At 34.7% G+C, this 17,218-nt stretch overlaps 1 protein-coding gene across 2 annotated transcripts in view; it reads left to right on the forward strand.

Moving 5' to 3' along the window:
- Positions 1–17,218, forward strand: part of LOC117120355 (proteasomal ATPase-associated factor 1-like) — a 57,017-nt gene that overhangs the window by 10,420 nt on the left and 29,379 nt on the right. For both annotated transcript variants that reach the window (XM_033265380.1, XM_033265381.1), the window contains exons 3-7: positions 7,174–7,277; positions 7,748–7,837; positions 9,601–9,699; positions 13,013–13,028; positions 14,106–14,240. In XM_033265380.1, coding sequence (XP_033121271.1) covers positions 7,174–7,277; positions 7,748–7,837; positions 9,601–9,699; positions 13,013–13,028; positions 14,106–14,240 — 444 coding nt within the window. The remainder of the gene's footprint in view (positions 1–7,173; positions 7,278–7,747; positions 7,838–9,600; positions 9,700–13,012; positions 13,029–14,105; positions 14,241–17,218) is intronic.

Genomic DNA, 17,218 nt, shown 5'->3' on the forward strand with positions numbered 1-17,218 from the left:
CGCTTCCAACCGTCTAGGCGCGTCTAGCCTAAAGAGGGCCTACATAGCAGGTCGAGATCCATGAAAAGTCGTATATAAAGATGTGGGTTACCCACATCTTTATATTTGCACAAGTAATTAAAATTATTTATTGAGTAGATTAATCACACTGATAAACAATTGTACTACATTCGGCTGATGCATATGAACTTCTATTTAAAGACATATTATTTTCTTTCCAAAAATCTTAATAAACGTTAACTAGCACCTCATATCGACTTTTGAATGGTGAAAATCGGCTCAGTATAACCCATTTTACCGTGTACAAATTTTAAGTTAATAGAACATACTGCTGTTACATCTTCTAGTTTTCTCCCACCGTTGTATTTAGGTGCACGCGCACTACAGTACACACAATGAGCCTACAACTAGCAGAGTTCCGCACGAGTGATTCAGCCCACATCGTGTAAATAGCGCTGGGTAGGGTATCCGCCGCGTACGATCTTTGCGTGTATGCTGTAACCATGGCTGTAAATTGTGATTGTTACAGCTTTGCACGCAAAGATCGTACGCGGCGGATACCCTACGCGGTGGATACACTACGCGGCGCTATTTACACGATCTTTTGTAACTTTTTCGCCAGTGACGTCATGGTAAAATCGTATATAATCGCTTATCACTTCAACTTCATAAAAAATAGCCAAAGAACGATTTTAAGGTTGATTCTATTATTAATGGCATATCAAACACATTACAATACATTTCCATGGTCTTTCCTTGGCATTTTTTTGTTTTGTTACTACAGTATTTTTGATTATGCTTTTTCATGTATTTTTGCTATTCTGGTTGTTTTGTACTATCTGTTTATTCTTTGTTTTGTTTACTGAATTTTATATTTTGTACTAAAATGTTGTGTTTATTTTCAGAGCGTCTGTACAATGCCAAAAAAAAAAAAAAAAATGAAATCAGGCATTAAAAATAGGATTTAATAAATTCCTCGTTTAATTGGCAACTATACTTGGTATTGGATTTGAATACAATTTTAAGTAATAATTATTGTTGGAAAAACATGATAGCGAACATTATGAGAAGAAATTGAAGTAAAATGCTAACATAACACTACTGTATATGTAGCTATTGTTACAGTATATTTGATAGGAATTTTTTTTTCCATTTATTTATTTATTTGGCATTACTGCCCGGGAGACGCAAAAGCAGGAAACCTACTGTCACCAAAAGGATGTGCAAATCCCTGATGATTTACCAACTCTTTGAAGATGGCACCCTAACAAACTTGACATATGCGACTGAAGCAGTTGTGAAAATTCTTTTATACCATGTTCAATTGATGTCAAACACTCTTATGTCTGTTTTTACAATGTGTCAATGTGTTTATCTCTTTAAATCAAATCGCCAATGATGATTTACAGTGTCGAAATATATCAGATGATCAAAATGCTCTTCATGTATGAAGTGCATTTTATACCTCTGCCTCCTGTGGTTGATACCTTAGGCTGGTTTTACAGGTCTGTTATGTGCCTCAGGGAGGCTAAAACAACTAGCATTTTGTTTGGCCTAACACCAAGTAAAAGTGCTTTTCAACGAACCAGCATTTGTCTTGCGCTAACATCCAGTACTTAGCACTTTGCTAAAGAGGAAGCTTATTTTCACATCAGGTCAAAAAAAAAATAAATCACTTTCATGTTGGATTCTCTTCAACAATATTCTCTGAATCATCCCCTTGATCGGTCACAATCAGCCTAATGTGCAGAGAGCAGGTGTCACAGGCAACGATGACATCGTTTGACACCTCAGCTTCCTGGATTATGTAATTGCCACCACATCGACAAGGATAATATGCCACATCTAATAAATAAAAAATAAGATTTAATTTAAACAAAGATGGTTTATTTATAAAAACGTATATTTATTAACATTCCGAGATTTTGAATCAAAACACTTTGATTACAGTTACCAGTGATGGATCCAGGAATTCAAATAGAGGGGGGCCCAGGGCAGGACTTTTACAGATGAGGGTTCTACTGCATACCACCTCAGCCCAACCTTGATTGGGCCTGAGGTAGGGAAATTTATGATTATTGCACCTCTAGATGGCTGGAAATGGAACTCTAACACCACCCCCCCCCCAACTTTTTTTTAAATTTTGAAAATTTAAAGAGCATGGGCAGGCTGGATGGCCCCTCCAACCACTAGTTACCATACTAATGACTGCACCAGCAAGATTTCACTCTTTTTTCATCCAAGTTATTAACTTACAATATCTTTGCCAGATTGTGATGTAGAGCACAAAAAATGTTAATTTCTTGTCATTTCTAACTTGGTTTCCAATCAAAATAATCTGAGATGGAACTACCCAGCTGATAACTGTCAAGTTTTATATTGAAATATTGAGGGTTGGAATCTTTAACTGGTTACATATTTGTCCCTTACCAAGGGATGGATGGATTTATTTGGTGTAAACACAAAGGATAACCCACGAAAGTCATAAGACGACTCATTTCTAGTAGGATCCTTCTGGTGGTAATTGGGCAGTACAATTGGGTTGGCAGGGCCAACGGCTTCGTATCATCCGAATGATGGTGTGGTATCGTAACTTGTATTATACTGTAGCTCTCCATCTGAAATACAAGCAGAGCAGCGATGGGAATTGAACCGGGGACCAGGAGATCTCTATGGTCCAGCACACACACAGTGGCTACCACCAGTTTAGCCGACTCAGCTAAGCTGCTCTTGTAAGAAAAGGGACTTGGTATCCTACTTCTAAAACATATATAAAACAACTTGAAGGAGTCCAGCATAGAGCAACTAAATATTTTAAATAACAATTATTTAGATTACAAATGCAGACTCCAAAACTTGTAATTTACTCCATTATGTTATAGGTGACAATTTGCTGATATTTTATTACTTTTCCAAGTTATTCAACTCTACCACAATTAATTCAGATAATCTATTTAATATTCATCACCCACACCATGTTACCCTTAGTTTCCTTGTTGGTACACTTTTTGATATTCATTGCCTCAGGACAGAATTCTCATTTCAATCATTTACTTCATGTGCTACCAGAATTTAGAACATATTATTATTCTTTTAAAATTAAACTTTTAAATTATTTCAATAACTATTTCTTTAATAACTTTGATGTTGAAAATATTTGTAGTTGGTCGCTTTCTTGTAGATGTTGCTGTTGTAGAGTGTAATTGTTATTATTATTCTGTTTAGTGTAATTCTTCTGTTTATATCTGTACTGTTTTGGGTTGACCAACTTGCACAGGTGTCTAGCACCTGTTTAGTCTTTCCTTGCCTTTATTGTTTTTGCAATTTAGTTTGTAATGATGTATTTGGTAGAAATCTGAAAGAAATTATCCTTGTCTCTCCCACTCAAGATTTTACCAACTCTATTAACTATGTTTGAATGACTATGCACTGCAACATTATTAGATTCTGCCCATGGAACTGAGTAAGCCATTTATGGATGTTGAAGTTAAAGTCAGGCTCTGGTGGAAAAAATTGTTTTGATATATTGTACAACTGATTTTTCCAAGACACAAAAAAACATAATTGACGAAAAACTCAGGAACGGTTAATGAGATACAGATTTTTGAATATTTAAAAACTGGGGGAAAAAAGAGGCGTAACCACCCTTTTTTCACCTTTAATGTAAAGCATATGATATAGATTGGCAAAATTCTTATACATATGGTGGGATCAAAACATTATTAATTTTATGTTACATTTTACATTTAAAACTAACTTTCTTTTGTGCAGCAGACATACATACCATCTTCAAAGTCCATGTCTTCAACCTCTACTTCTTCATTGACTGCAACAGTTTGTTGTACATGCTTTTCTGTCATAAAATAGAAACCGATCAGAGGATTAGTAACATTTGATGGTTTCTTTAGAGCTCTACCCTTTACACTGCTGGATGCAATAAAGAAATATAAAAAAAAAAACAACATACAGACAATAAATAGACCTACATGATTTTACTGGTTTGATTAATAAATATCTTATGTCTGTGATGTTTTGTATGTGATTGTAGGATTGCTGTCACTACACAAGTATCGTATCACTCATTCGGTAGGTACAGTATACCATTTGATTCAGCATCATAACGTCTTCTTGAATCATCATCACCCAAAACCTTCCATGCTGATTCTAACTTGAGGTATTCCTGCAAAGCAGCTTCTTTCTTACTGTCTTCAACTTTATCTGGATAACACTAGACAGAAAGTAGAATGTTTATAATATTATTACACTATTAATTTTTAGTATTAATTTTTTTTCTGGAGGTTCCCTCGCCCGCCCGTTCATTTTTTTTTTATCTAGTGATGATAAATAAATAGAGAAACGTTGATCCCTGAAAAAGGTCACGGGGGCCCTTATTTTCACTACAAAATAAGAAAGAAAGGGGGAAAGAAATATGTAAAAGGAAAAGAAATGAAAATCGTAAGACAGAAAAGGAAAAGAATAAGAAAAAAGACATAAGAAAGAAATGGAATGGAAAGGAAGCATAAGAAAGAAAAGGAGAGACTAAAGTAGAAAATGAAACATAGAAACAAAAGGAAACATAAGAAAGGAAAAAAAGAAGAAAAGGAAATATAAGAAAGAATAGGAAAAAGATAAGGAAACATATGACAAAAAAGGAAAGTGTAAGAAAGAGAAAGAAAAGAAAATATCGAAAGACATTGGTATAACTGTGGTTAAAAATGAGAAGGTAAAGTAATAAAATGATGAGTCTTGTTACATTTTCTTCTTGTGATATTTATCTTGTTTTTTTCTCTACTGCTTGTTTGACACTGCCCAGCACCTAATTAGGTGGAGATGTTTGCGCTTTACAAATCTTTATTAATTATTATTATTATTATTATTATTATTATTATTATTATTATATTATTATAAGGCCTATTATTATTATCATTATTGTTATTATTAATAGGCATATTATATTATTATAAGGCCTATTATTATTATTATTATTATTATTATTATTATTATTAACAACACGATATTCAAACTTAAAACAATGATTAATTTAGTCTTTTTGCAAGTACACGACTCTCAAACCCATAGGCACAATGAAGGACAGGCCTGGATTTCTTGCAAGACCGTGTGTCCTGGTGACCAAATGTGCGGTGAGTCCCTATCCAGGCCTAGGGCCTAGCCTACTACTATTGCCTAACTAAGCTAAAGTAGTTTGATACTGAATAAATTCTATCTATCAGTCAGTTAAATCAATCAGTAATAATCACGCAATACCGCTTATGACAAACAAAGAGACCAGGAAACAATTACAACAACAACAACAACCAAAACAACAGGAACAGCTTAGCTGGGGTGTCCGGTGTGTAGGGGAAGCTAGAAAATCAGGGGCGGGCGGTGATGCTTAACAAGTATATTTTTTTATTTGGCTTTATAGTTATTTAATATTGCTATTATTGGGGTTGCACTGGGGGGGGGGGTGGGTGGAGGAGGGGTAACAGCTTCCATCCCCCACCATCTGGGAGACCTCCCCCACCCTCAGAGAGAAAAAAACAATTTGTAAGAAGACCAGACTGTATAGGGCCTAGGCCTGCACAGGGAATGTATCCACTCAAATCCTACAAATCCGTCAGCACATTTCGGAATATAAGGGCTGATTTTTGCACAGATTTTGCTGAAAATTTGGCTTTGACCAAATCTTAATATATAAGCAAGGCAATTATGCAGCATTAATGATTCCTCGCACCTATTTTCCTAGCGATTTTGCACACAAATTTGAGCCGATATTTTAGATATCATCTGCGCAATTACAACACTTTACAGTATAGTAAGAAGGGAGAAAAATGACATCATTAGACTCTTTGAAACCCATACTTTTTATACCACTTCCTTGAAATTTTGAATGACGCCCGACCACGCCTAATTACGTTCTCATCAGTGACATTCCCCCTCCATGTCGGGGACATCAAACCCCATTGCGCAAATCCTGGCGCTACCCTGTTGCTATAGGTTTTTTTTTTTTCAAAATTATACACGGGTCTTTTTTTTTACAGTTTTAAATTCTTGTAAGGTCTAGTCGGCCATCTGATTGTAGACTACAATTAGCTGCTTTTGAGTCTGATTGTAGACTCAAAAGTAGCTAAACATTTGGAAACATATTGTGTTAGTCGAGCAAATAGCCCAGGGTTAAGGGTAATTATGACGTCATTCATACAAAAAATTAGTTAAAAACCACCAAAAATGAGTGATTTCTTGCCTGATGCCACCCTGATTCATGAATTGTTCACATCAATGACAAAAATTAAAGTGTTGATTCAGTGTGATAAAATTTTGTATTAAATTTGTATTCATAAACAATGTAGTCGAAGTTCTAAATATGACTAAATCAAGTCCTAGTTTTAGTTCAGCTGAACATGGCTAGCAAGCAACAACTATCAAACTAACAATGTAAAGAGCTAATTTTAATAGCAGACGAAATTGTAGAGCTGCCGTCTGTTGTTTAATAACATATTTCTTCATAATTCGTAATAGAACATCATTCGCTTAATTAATTTTCTGTAATAATAACTACATTAATCGTTAAAATATATAACGATAGAGTAACTTTGCTGTTATTACATGAGGCTACGTGACCGCAAAGCGAGGAGATTTCGTGCAAATCAGGAACTATTGCATGTGCCCAGCAAAACAGGTTGATTTCACGTTTTGAAAGCTGAACTTAATATCTTTTTTCTTGAATACACCGAAGATACATCAGACCTACTTATACAATCGTTTTTATTCTGTTCAGTCTATCATAAGTTACAAAAACATGTTTTTAGTGGGGTAAATATTTCAAGTCTGCAATTTAGCCTGACCCCAGACTGACTAAAAAAATTGGCCTGCGTAGGTATCATTTTAGTCAAGGTTTGCATCATTTAGTCGTAGTGCTAGTCAAAGTTTGTCTTTCGAATAAGAATTACTGGAGTGAATCTATTTCTAGTGTAATGCATTGAATAATGTATTTGTGGTTAGATTTGATTTGATTTGATCAAGACATGAACTATAATAATATTTCCTTCTCTCCTAAGTGTAATACTTATTATCTCCCTGCTACTCTAGTCTTCCACAACAGGGGCTGTTGGTTTACGCAACATTTTTGTGATAACCTTACTTTGATAGTGTCCTCATTTTTTCTGATTTTAGCTAATCCAAGTATTCAAGGTGAGCTGATTTCTTATGGCGTCTCAGGTGAGGGAGTCCCATATGTTGTTGGATCAGAAGGTTTTACTGTTGAGGAAATTACAAAGGTAATTTTTCTATAAAAATAATTCATATCTATAGTTCACCATAAATGATACTACGATAATACCATTCACTTTACACAATATAAAGCAGTGAGAAACCTGCTAGGAAACATTTTAGCAAGGGTCACCTGCTAAATGGTGGCTTTGTGAAATTAAATTCATTTAAAGGCTCATCTGCATGAATTTTTCAGTCTGTAAACTCTATGTAAGAAAATTAGATGTTGTGGTAGCCTATGTAATGCTCATGCAGTGGTTGCAGTTTTGAATATTATTTTGCATCCTGAAATGTTTTATTAAAAATATGAATACAATGTTTATATTAATATGAAGTCATTTTTTTTAAAAAGTTGTGTTATATAAATTATTACTTTTCTCACATTATTAGCCTTGCTCTGAGGAATGGTCATTTTTGTTAATAAAATAATTATTACCTTTATGTTTATTTCACTATCTTATATTTTTTTCTATTACAGAATAGCATAGTTATATCACACCCTGACAAAGGTATCAGGACAAGGTTTATTGCTCCAAGAAACATATTCAGTGATATCCACAACAAAAGTGTAAGTCAGTAAAAGCATAGTAATAAATAACTAGGACTTAAGCCTCATTCGCAGTGAAATTTTTTTTGCAAGACTTACCGACCCGCTGTTAAGTCTTACCTACTGTATGCGAACAGCATACGTAGTAACTTCTCCTGACCGGAAGACTTAATACCAAGTCCTGTTTGGCCAGTAAAACTTACCTAGCCACATCCACTGAGCAAAAAAGTCAAGTCCGAACAGTGTGGCTTGGTAAAACTTCCTGAGTCCTTCACTGGCATAACCTTTGTCAGTTAGCTGACAACCATGCATGCGTCGGTGATCTGCTGTCAATTATTTTCCATGTGTTTGTACTGCCATTTTCTTTTCATTACTCACACCTGCTCTCATTCTCTTGTTTTACCCAGTTAAATTTACCTTTGTAGCATTTTAGCTAATGTGTTTGGCCGCAATACTAGGCCGTTACGTCTCAGTATTATGTTACAGTAGTTGCAAAGCGGAAGTAAAGGTCACAAATTAGTGCCCTCATTAGTTGCTTTTCATGACCGTAGTCTTACCACGAGCCAAAGCTTACCGAGTTGAAAAATCCATGTGCGAAGGATGTTTGCTAATATTTTCACCGTAAAAAGTCAAGTGCAATTGCGGCATTAACATCTCAGTCTCATAGATGCAACAATTCACTACCTCACTTTTTTACATAGCTCCTTTAAGCTTAAGTCGCCCTCACAACTCGACTCAACCCAACTGACTTTTACTACTTTCTAGCAACTGGTGAGAAACTGAAAGAAACTGCAAATCACATGTTTTTTCTTTATTCAATTTATTGCAACTTACAAACAGATAAAGAAGGAAGCGAAAGGACAGGTTCCACAGACTCAAGGTCCAAACAAAGGGAAAATGCCCAGGACATAAAACAAGACATCAGAAATACATATAAAACTCTCATATATAAATACAATATCGTTTCCAGACAACGTGCGATCTGATTGGCAGTTGCTAAAATTGCCCCATGTTCTATTTTACTTTGATTCACAGCAACTGGCAAGCAATTGATTGGTCATGTGACATTACTCACCCAGTGGCTCTAGACTATGCAATGGTGCCATGTGCACTAACGTTGTATTGTATCTGGTATCGTTTCATCATTCCATCTTGATCTTCCATCTCAATCCGTTACATATTGGTCTGTGCTTCCTCCCCCCCCCCCATCTGACCTACTATTATGTATTTGTCTATCAACTCTACTGCTTCAAGCACATATTGGTTAGTATATTGCCCATCTTTCCCTCTCAGCATGGCTGATTTCAGGGGAATCCTCTCACATAAAAACTTACTTAAGTCCAGTGAAAAATATGCAAAAAAATAATTTATTATTCTTTCGAGAACACAGAAAAATACAATAAGATTAAAAGAACATACATTTCCAGGTTAAGAAAATAAAAAAGCCAGAATCATAATTATTCAAGTTAACTAGCGCCGTAGAGCGAGATTTGTTAGATTTGCTATGTGCGTTTATAGCTTAGCCTACCAGCAAAATATTCTATCGCGATGTAATATAGTAAAAAAACCCCAGCTTTGAACTTTTTGCACACGAGATGCAAAAAATCAGAGGCACTATATCAAATTAGTGATCAGTCAGGGATAGGAAATTTCAGTGCAAATGAAAGTGATGAAATCACCACAGACTTTTAAAATATACATTTCGGCATACCTCATATATTTTTACAGAAAACTTAATAGTGTAAACAAAGCTTAAGAAATCAGTATTTTTATGTTTTTCTTAGATTGTAAGTTTGGATGTGTCATCCGCAGGAGCATTGGGCGTGTCTGCGGGTATGGATGGTCTTTTGAGGATATGGCAGACAGACTCTGGAATTGTCAGGGTGAGCTTCATCATGTTTTTACTAATATAGAAATTGCTTCTAATATTTAAATTAAGGCTTTTTGTGTAACCAATAAATACTAATGCAATATGCATTTTTGTATTATTTTTACATCATTTTGAGATATTCACCAAAACAGGCCAAAGTCAACATTTTTACAAAATTTTGATTTTAATGTTTTTGAATAACTTGATACTTATATTTTATGTTTGTATACTTTTTAAGTGAATTTTCTTGCCAAAACAGTGTTATCTGCACATATTCTGTAATTCTAGTTAATATTATTTGTACAGGTTAGTTTATCTTTGAGGCTGATTTTCTCAAAACGTGGTTCTTATACACCTAAACTTTAAATGCTCACATCTCTGGATTTACTTATAGTAGGGAAGCCATTCAAAGACCAAATGAAAGCTTATAATGTGATCTACCCAAATATAATATAAACTCAATTTTTGAATTTCTACCCATGAGACTCATTTTGTGGCGAGACCTCACATTTTTTTATGCAATTTGATGATATGTGATATGATGTCATCGTATCCATATATAGGCACATCACATTTTTTTTGTCACATAAAAATTTATAATGTAGACAGCTTAAAGCCTTGTGTAGACTATCAAATTTTATTAGACAAAACCATGTGACATGCCCGTGGTCATGATGACATCACATCTTGACCACATAATATGGACATACTGTACTATGGTGTTTTGTCAAATAAAATCAGCCCATGAATTTCACATCGGCAATCGGCAATTGCCGGCCATATTGCCGAGCCAGAATTGCTACAGGATGGCAATTTTTTTCCGACATAGGCCTAGATTTCTTTGCTTCAAAAACAGGTTGGAAAGTCAAAAACTTTGACTGAAACAGCCTAGTATAGGTAGGAATGACGCTAGCCAGCCAAGGCCTAATCAATCGCCCAATTGAAGCCATGTGAGCCACGTAGATCGTAATGCTTATCTAAATCTATTATTTGTCTTCATTTTACAGTATTATTATCATATTTAAAATGTAGTTTATTGTCTAAAAACAACAAAATTCAACATATTGTAGGCCTAATCCTTCTTTGCGTTTAAACGCAATCAAGATCACATCGTGACTTCACTACTGTACTGACAAGTACACTGTACATGTGTGGAAAATCCATGATAGATCATTCTGGGCATGCGAATGGACATGCATGGGCAATTTTGAAGCAGCCTGTGATGATACGATCGTAGCTTTTATGAAAGTGATATTTCCCATGCCAAAGATAACGATAAAACGAACGCTAAAACGAAATTTATTCGGCGGTTTTCTTATGTAAAACATATGTAATATACTACACTATTAAATTAATACAAGTACAGTACGACCATTCTTTCACCAGTAATATATTGATTTAATAGAGAAATTAACAAAATCCCAATCTGTAGATGACAATGTAAGGTCGAGTGTTCGGAAAAAATTGTAGTTTATACTACATAAGCCTAGGTAGTAAAAAATTTCCGAGGCTGCCGACCTTGGAGAATTTAAGGTCGGCCAATTTTTGCCGACCTAAATTTTTCCTAATTTCATGGGCTGTAAAATTTTATTGTGTGGACAAAAATTTAGGATTAATTTGGTAACTTAATTGTACCCCTTTCAAACTATCAGTGGGACTCCCAGAGTAAACTCGCTTTTACTTCACCGTTGTCCGTACACTGGGTTTTAAACACCGGAGTTGAGGTTAATGTAAATTGGTGAACGTCAATGACTCCTGTGAGCTGAACATGAGCTCAACGATCGGCATCGGAACACACAGTGTAGACAGTCGCGACTTTCACAATCCGGGATTTTAATCATCCCCTTTCATAAAAATTATTTAGTTGTTTCTGTAATAATATAACTATGTATATTTTGAAGGTATTTAGTTAAAATAATAAAGATAATATAAGTTATATTTTATTGCTTTGGATTGTATTTTTGTTTAGAAATTAATTCGGTTTTTACTGTACATATACACTGTAATGTTTTCCCCCTGCGAAAGTAAACTTGATTGCAGACTAATGAGCTAGTTTTCCTCAAAAATGTCTATAGAGGGCAGCATTCACCACCAGTGTTCAGCCGGTGTTGGTTGTCAAGTGTAAATGGGTGTGACCCGAAATCATCCCGCAGTTTCTTTGTTAAGTGTAAATGGGTTTTGGCTCCAGTGTCTCACTGGGGTTTGTTTTGGCTTGATAGTGTAAAAGTGGATATTATCTGTATCATGGTTTAAAAGATTCCCACACGAATAAAATATACGAGAGGTACTGGGTAAAGACGAATTGAATTCTTGCCTCGCACAAGGTATCCATTCTTTGAAGTCTTATGAAGATAAGACTATCCAGTACTGACATTAGAGGGTCGGGACCAGAACATACCTCCAACTGTAAATTGACAAAGATAGAAAATTGTTAAATGCAGACACAATGTATAGGCCTACATAGAGTCTGACCTTAAAACACAAAAAGGTGTAATTTAAAAATAAGCTTATTATAATGATGTATGTGTAAAGTAACATGTTAATTATGAATAAGAATAACGCAAAATATAGAAGAAGAATAGAGGAAGAAGGAAGAATAGGAAATGAACTCGGAGCAGCTGAAATATTTTACCGAAAATAAACAATAATCATTTTGTCATAATATTGCTTCACATTTTTGTAGCAAATTTTGGACACTTCATCAGAGGTCAAGGTGTCAAGCCTACATGTTTTGTAATTTGACATCAAATCCTACTTACGTGATTTCCAAGATTTCTTTATATGAAAAGAGCAGCGTAATTAATAGTTTACGATAGACAACAGTATTAATGAAACAATCATTAAATTATAAAAATAAACAAAATGTCTTTCCTTAAAGTCAGTTAATAAGAGTCAAAGCACTTAAAAATGAACTCTAATATCCTTCAAGAAATCAATCAGGGTTCCATAATTTTAGATCGTTAGTAATAGAATATTTGATTTTTGAACATTATCTTACTGAACGCTGCAGTCAGCCACATTGTAAAATAGAATTAAATTTTCATTGAATTAAATTAGTGTTTTGATGTGTTTTTCCATATGAAACTAGTTATGGAAATTTAGCCATGGGGAAACATTATGCAACATGGGAATGAACTATGGGACCATTGTCGAGACTTCAACCCTGATTTCCTAATCACTTCATCTGCATGTGAAACCTTATAATACCCTTGAGATTCAATGCAATTGAAAAATTATCTCTTTTTGATGATTTCCCAATATATATTCAGTGATAACAATTTGATATGAAATGTGCTGTTTCAAACTATCAGTTTATTTTATTCCAGAGGGAGCTATCCGGACATCTGGGTGACGTAAATTGCTGCCGTTTCTTCCCATCTGGCTTGGTTGTTCTGAGCGGAGGCAGTGACTTGCAACTGAAGATTTGGTCTGTAGAGGATGGGAGCTGTCCCGTCACTTTACGAGGACACACTGCTGGTTAGTTATTTACCTACTGCCATTCCGTCTGATAGTCCCTAAATTTTATGTTAATTGCTAACCTTTACTTCTACTAAATATACAAATAATGAATATTTATAATTACTTTGAGATAGACTGTTTTCATTTGGTAGAACAAATGTTATTTTCAAATGAATATTTATAACTACTTTGAGATAGACTGTTTTCATTTGGTAGAACGAATATTATTTTCAAAACTTTAAGCCGATTTGAATGAAACATTTTATCTTTCACCAAATGAAAATATCTAGCAAAAAATACCCCAACAAGTCACTCCTCGAAAATCATGTTTCAGAGATATGGCCAAAACATGTTGTATTGTCAACATTTTCAAAATCTATTAATAACTTAAAATCAATTTTAGCTTGTCTTCCATTGTACATAGATACAGAGAAACATTCATTATATTTTATTTATGCATCTATTTTCTAAAAATCTTGTTATTTGTTAGGTAGGTTTATATTGTTATATTGCTAGTGTTTGCTTTGACCCATTTTTGCTACCCAGATTGTCTGCACTTGTAGTGTCAAATTGTAAAAGGCGGTGTGCAAATAACCTAAATTTTTCTACTTTTCCCAAGGCGGTAATGTTCATAGGCTGGAATTAAAATTGTAGGGTGAAATCGGGTAGTGGAACCAAAAATTTAAAGTGACGTCAGTTTTTGCAATATTCAACATTTAGTTAATCCCATATGACTACTGTATAATTAACCAATCAAATGAAAATTATTGTTATGTATAATAACAATTTATTAATAGAGTAATAGTCTGCATTGTAGGTTGATGTTATTTTTGTACAATGAACTGCAAGTACACTGACCCAATTGTGAGTGGAACTTTCCAATAACTATTAAGCTACTGTAGTCTTCTTTATATGAGGCTTGATAGTGGAGGTAATCTTCAACTTTAACTAATAGTCAACATCTGGGTGACGTGAATTGCTGCCATTTCTTCCCATCTGGCTTGGTTGTTCTGAGCGGAGGCAGTGACTTGCAACTGAAGATTTGGTCTGTAGAGGATGGGAGCTGTCCCGTCACTTTACGAGGACACACTGCTGGTTAGTTATTTACCTACTGCCATTCCGTCTGATAGTCCCTAAATTTTATGTTAATTGCTAATTTTTTCTCATAATTAAAAAGACTACTATATGACTACTGTATAATTAACCAATCAAATGAAAATTATTGTTATGTATAATAACAATTTATTAATAGAGTAATAGTCTGCATTGTAGGTTGATGTTATTTTTGTACAATGAACTGCAAGTACACTGACCCAATTGTGAGTGGAACTTTCCAATAACTATTAAGCTACTGTAGTCTTCTTTATATGAGGCTTGATAGTGTAGGTAATCTTCAACTTTAACTAATAGTCAACAATCTGCTTCAAACCTGATGATGTCATTTATGCTGTTCTCAACATGGAAGGCTGCATTTCTGAAGTTCATTCTTGGCTTGCCAAGAACATGCTTTCATTTAATGCTAAGAAAACAAAAAGTTTATTCTGAAGCATAAGCCTTATATCCTCACTACCTATGACCTTACCACTGGCGGCTGTCTAATCTCACCATCATGCAATGTTCTCACTTCTTATTTCTGAAGTTCATTCTTGGCTTGCCAAGAACATGCTTTCATTTAATGCTAAGAAAACACAAAGTATATTCTGAAGCATAAGCCCCATACCTATGACCTAACCACTGGCGACTGTCTAATCTCACCATCATGCAATGTTTTTACCTTGGCGTAGTCTTTGATGATTGCATGTCAATGGTATCATACATCAACAACTCTTCTAGATCAGTCTCATTCGCTATCCGTAACCTCAGACAGATCAGGCATTTTCTTGATGAAGCAGCCACAAAGAAGCTTGTTCATGATCTGATTACCTCAAAACTCAACTACTGTAACAGTGCCTAAGTTGGTTTGCCTTGTACCGTTCTACGAAGATTACATATACAGCTGTTCTGCTGTTCGAATTATATCTGGCAGTGGTATTCCCAAATTTGAACACATTAGTCCCACACTTGAAGAAACTTCATTGGCATCCAATCACTGAGGAAAGTTCAAAATGCTCCTTTTTTTTTTTTTTGCACCATTGCACTCCTCATTACATCTTGGAACTTATCACACTCTGTTCAGCTAAATGTGAAAGGTCATTATTAGGCCATTACATCTATAACCCAGCATGCGCCTACCTGTCATTTGAAGACTTATAGAGAAAGGTCTTTTTCAGTTGTTGACCCAAGCTCTGGAATTCACAAGCACAATCTGTTCAAGAGTCTCCTAAGCTGATGATCTTTTTCTTTTCCTTTTTTTTTTTCTTTTTTTTTTTTTAGATCACTTAAAAGTGCTGTCTTATATCATTCTTATTTGACAATCTCTGATATTCCTCTACTCTTCTGTTTTGTTTTCACTATACTTTATTTGTCTTGTACTTTTCTTTTCTACCACTTTCTTTTCTGTTTCAACCATTTATTCTGGTTTTTTTTTTCTGTTGTCCTGGAAAGCACATAGAGATGAATATTATATTAATTTGTTCTATACAAGTACACAAACATTTACCATTGAAAAAGACTCTGTGATTAGGGCTTAGCAACAATGCTATAGCAGCTTCACCCCAAATTCTGACTATTTTATTCATCTATTCGAGGAGAGTGAAATAAAGAATAAAGTATTTTTTACAGTTTCAGTTTTATTGAACAATTGATTGTGCTGAACTGTTTGGATGATTAATAAATACATATTTGCTGCCCTCTGGAGATTCTAATAAGTGAAATTATGACATCATCCAAAAGGAAAATGAAAAATACAAATGTACATTCTACAGGAAAACAAAAAACATTGAGAAATCTTACTTAAACTTACAGTAGAGCCAGCTACTACTTGGTACTTGATATTTGCCATTCCATGTCAGAAATATCTGGTTGTCATTGACTGATAAATAGTTGACTTAAAACCATTGCTAATTTGCTCATTTGAGAGAGAGATCTCGAACTGGTGCTTTACAATGATTTATAGCGTAATATATTTAACAAATAATTAATTCACATAATAATTTAATAAATTGAAGAAAGCAAACATCTGTCTCCAGAACTCTTTAAAAAACAATAATATAGAACATGGAAAATTCTTGTGAGTAAACCAATGATAATATGTACTGTTTGTAATGTTTTGACCCGTTGTCAATGGGTCTTCATCAGACAATGACTGTTTTGCTAGTTGTTGACGTTTCCCGATGTGGTGGGCTGCCCTCTACCAGTTGTTTCAGGACTAATAAGTTGGTTGTAAATATTAGAAAGTTTGTATGCGCTGTCTTCTCTGTCCATGTTGTTTGTATGTTTACGAATCTAAAATAGCCTCTTGTATTTGTCTTTTTTGTCTGTTGCATCCAGTTTTTATGACTATGTGAGTCTGGCCAGTCGGGGATATCGTTGAGTTTTAATTATGATCTCTGACAGCTGATTTGTGTTGTAGGTCTAGGGTGGATTGGAAAGACTAAGTTGTTCTGGTGATGAACCCTTTAGTTTTAACTGTAACATCCTTCTTATGTTCTGTGAGTCTGGTTTTGAATGTATATTTTGTAGATACTGTACATTGTAGACACCACATTTTATCTTCATCTCTGATCTTATCTTTTGGGTGTACTAGATGATGTGAGAGCTTGGTAATGAACTTGAAGAAGGCATCGATGTTATGAGCTTTTAGTGCATGCTTTATCTTTTCGGATAAACCTTTCACATATGGTAGACCCTATAGAACCTCTACTGTGATTGGATGTCTGTTGTTGTTTGTCCAATTTTACAATTTTGTTCACAGTTCAATTAGAGTAACCACAGCCACACAAAGCTTGTTTTATGTTTTTCATTTCCATTTGATGTTCATGTCCATTGAAAACAATGTGACATATGTCAATCAGGGAAGTTTGTGTTGAAGAGGGTGGTTAGATCTGTACAGTTATGTAGATGCTGGTTGGTGTGAGTAGGCTTCTGTAGACTGTCGTTAAGAGTTTGCCATCATCTTGTAACAATATATCTTG

This window comes from Anneissia japonica, unplaced genomic scaffold (assembly GCF_011630105.1).
Source record: "Anneissia japonica isolate Jap-2015-1 unplaced genomic scaffold, ASM1163010v1 scaffold284953_len930413_cov181, whole genome shotgun sequence".
Classification (NCBI taxonomy): Eukaryota; Metazoa; Echinodermata; class Crinoidea; order Comatulida; family Comatulidae; genus Anneissia; species Anneissia japonica.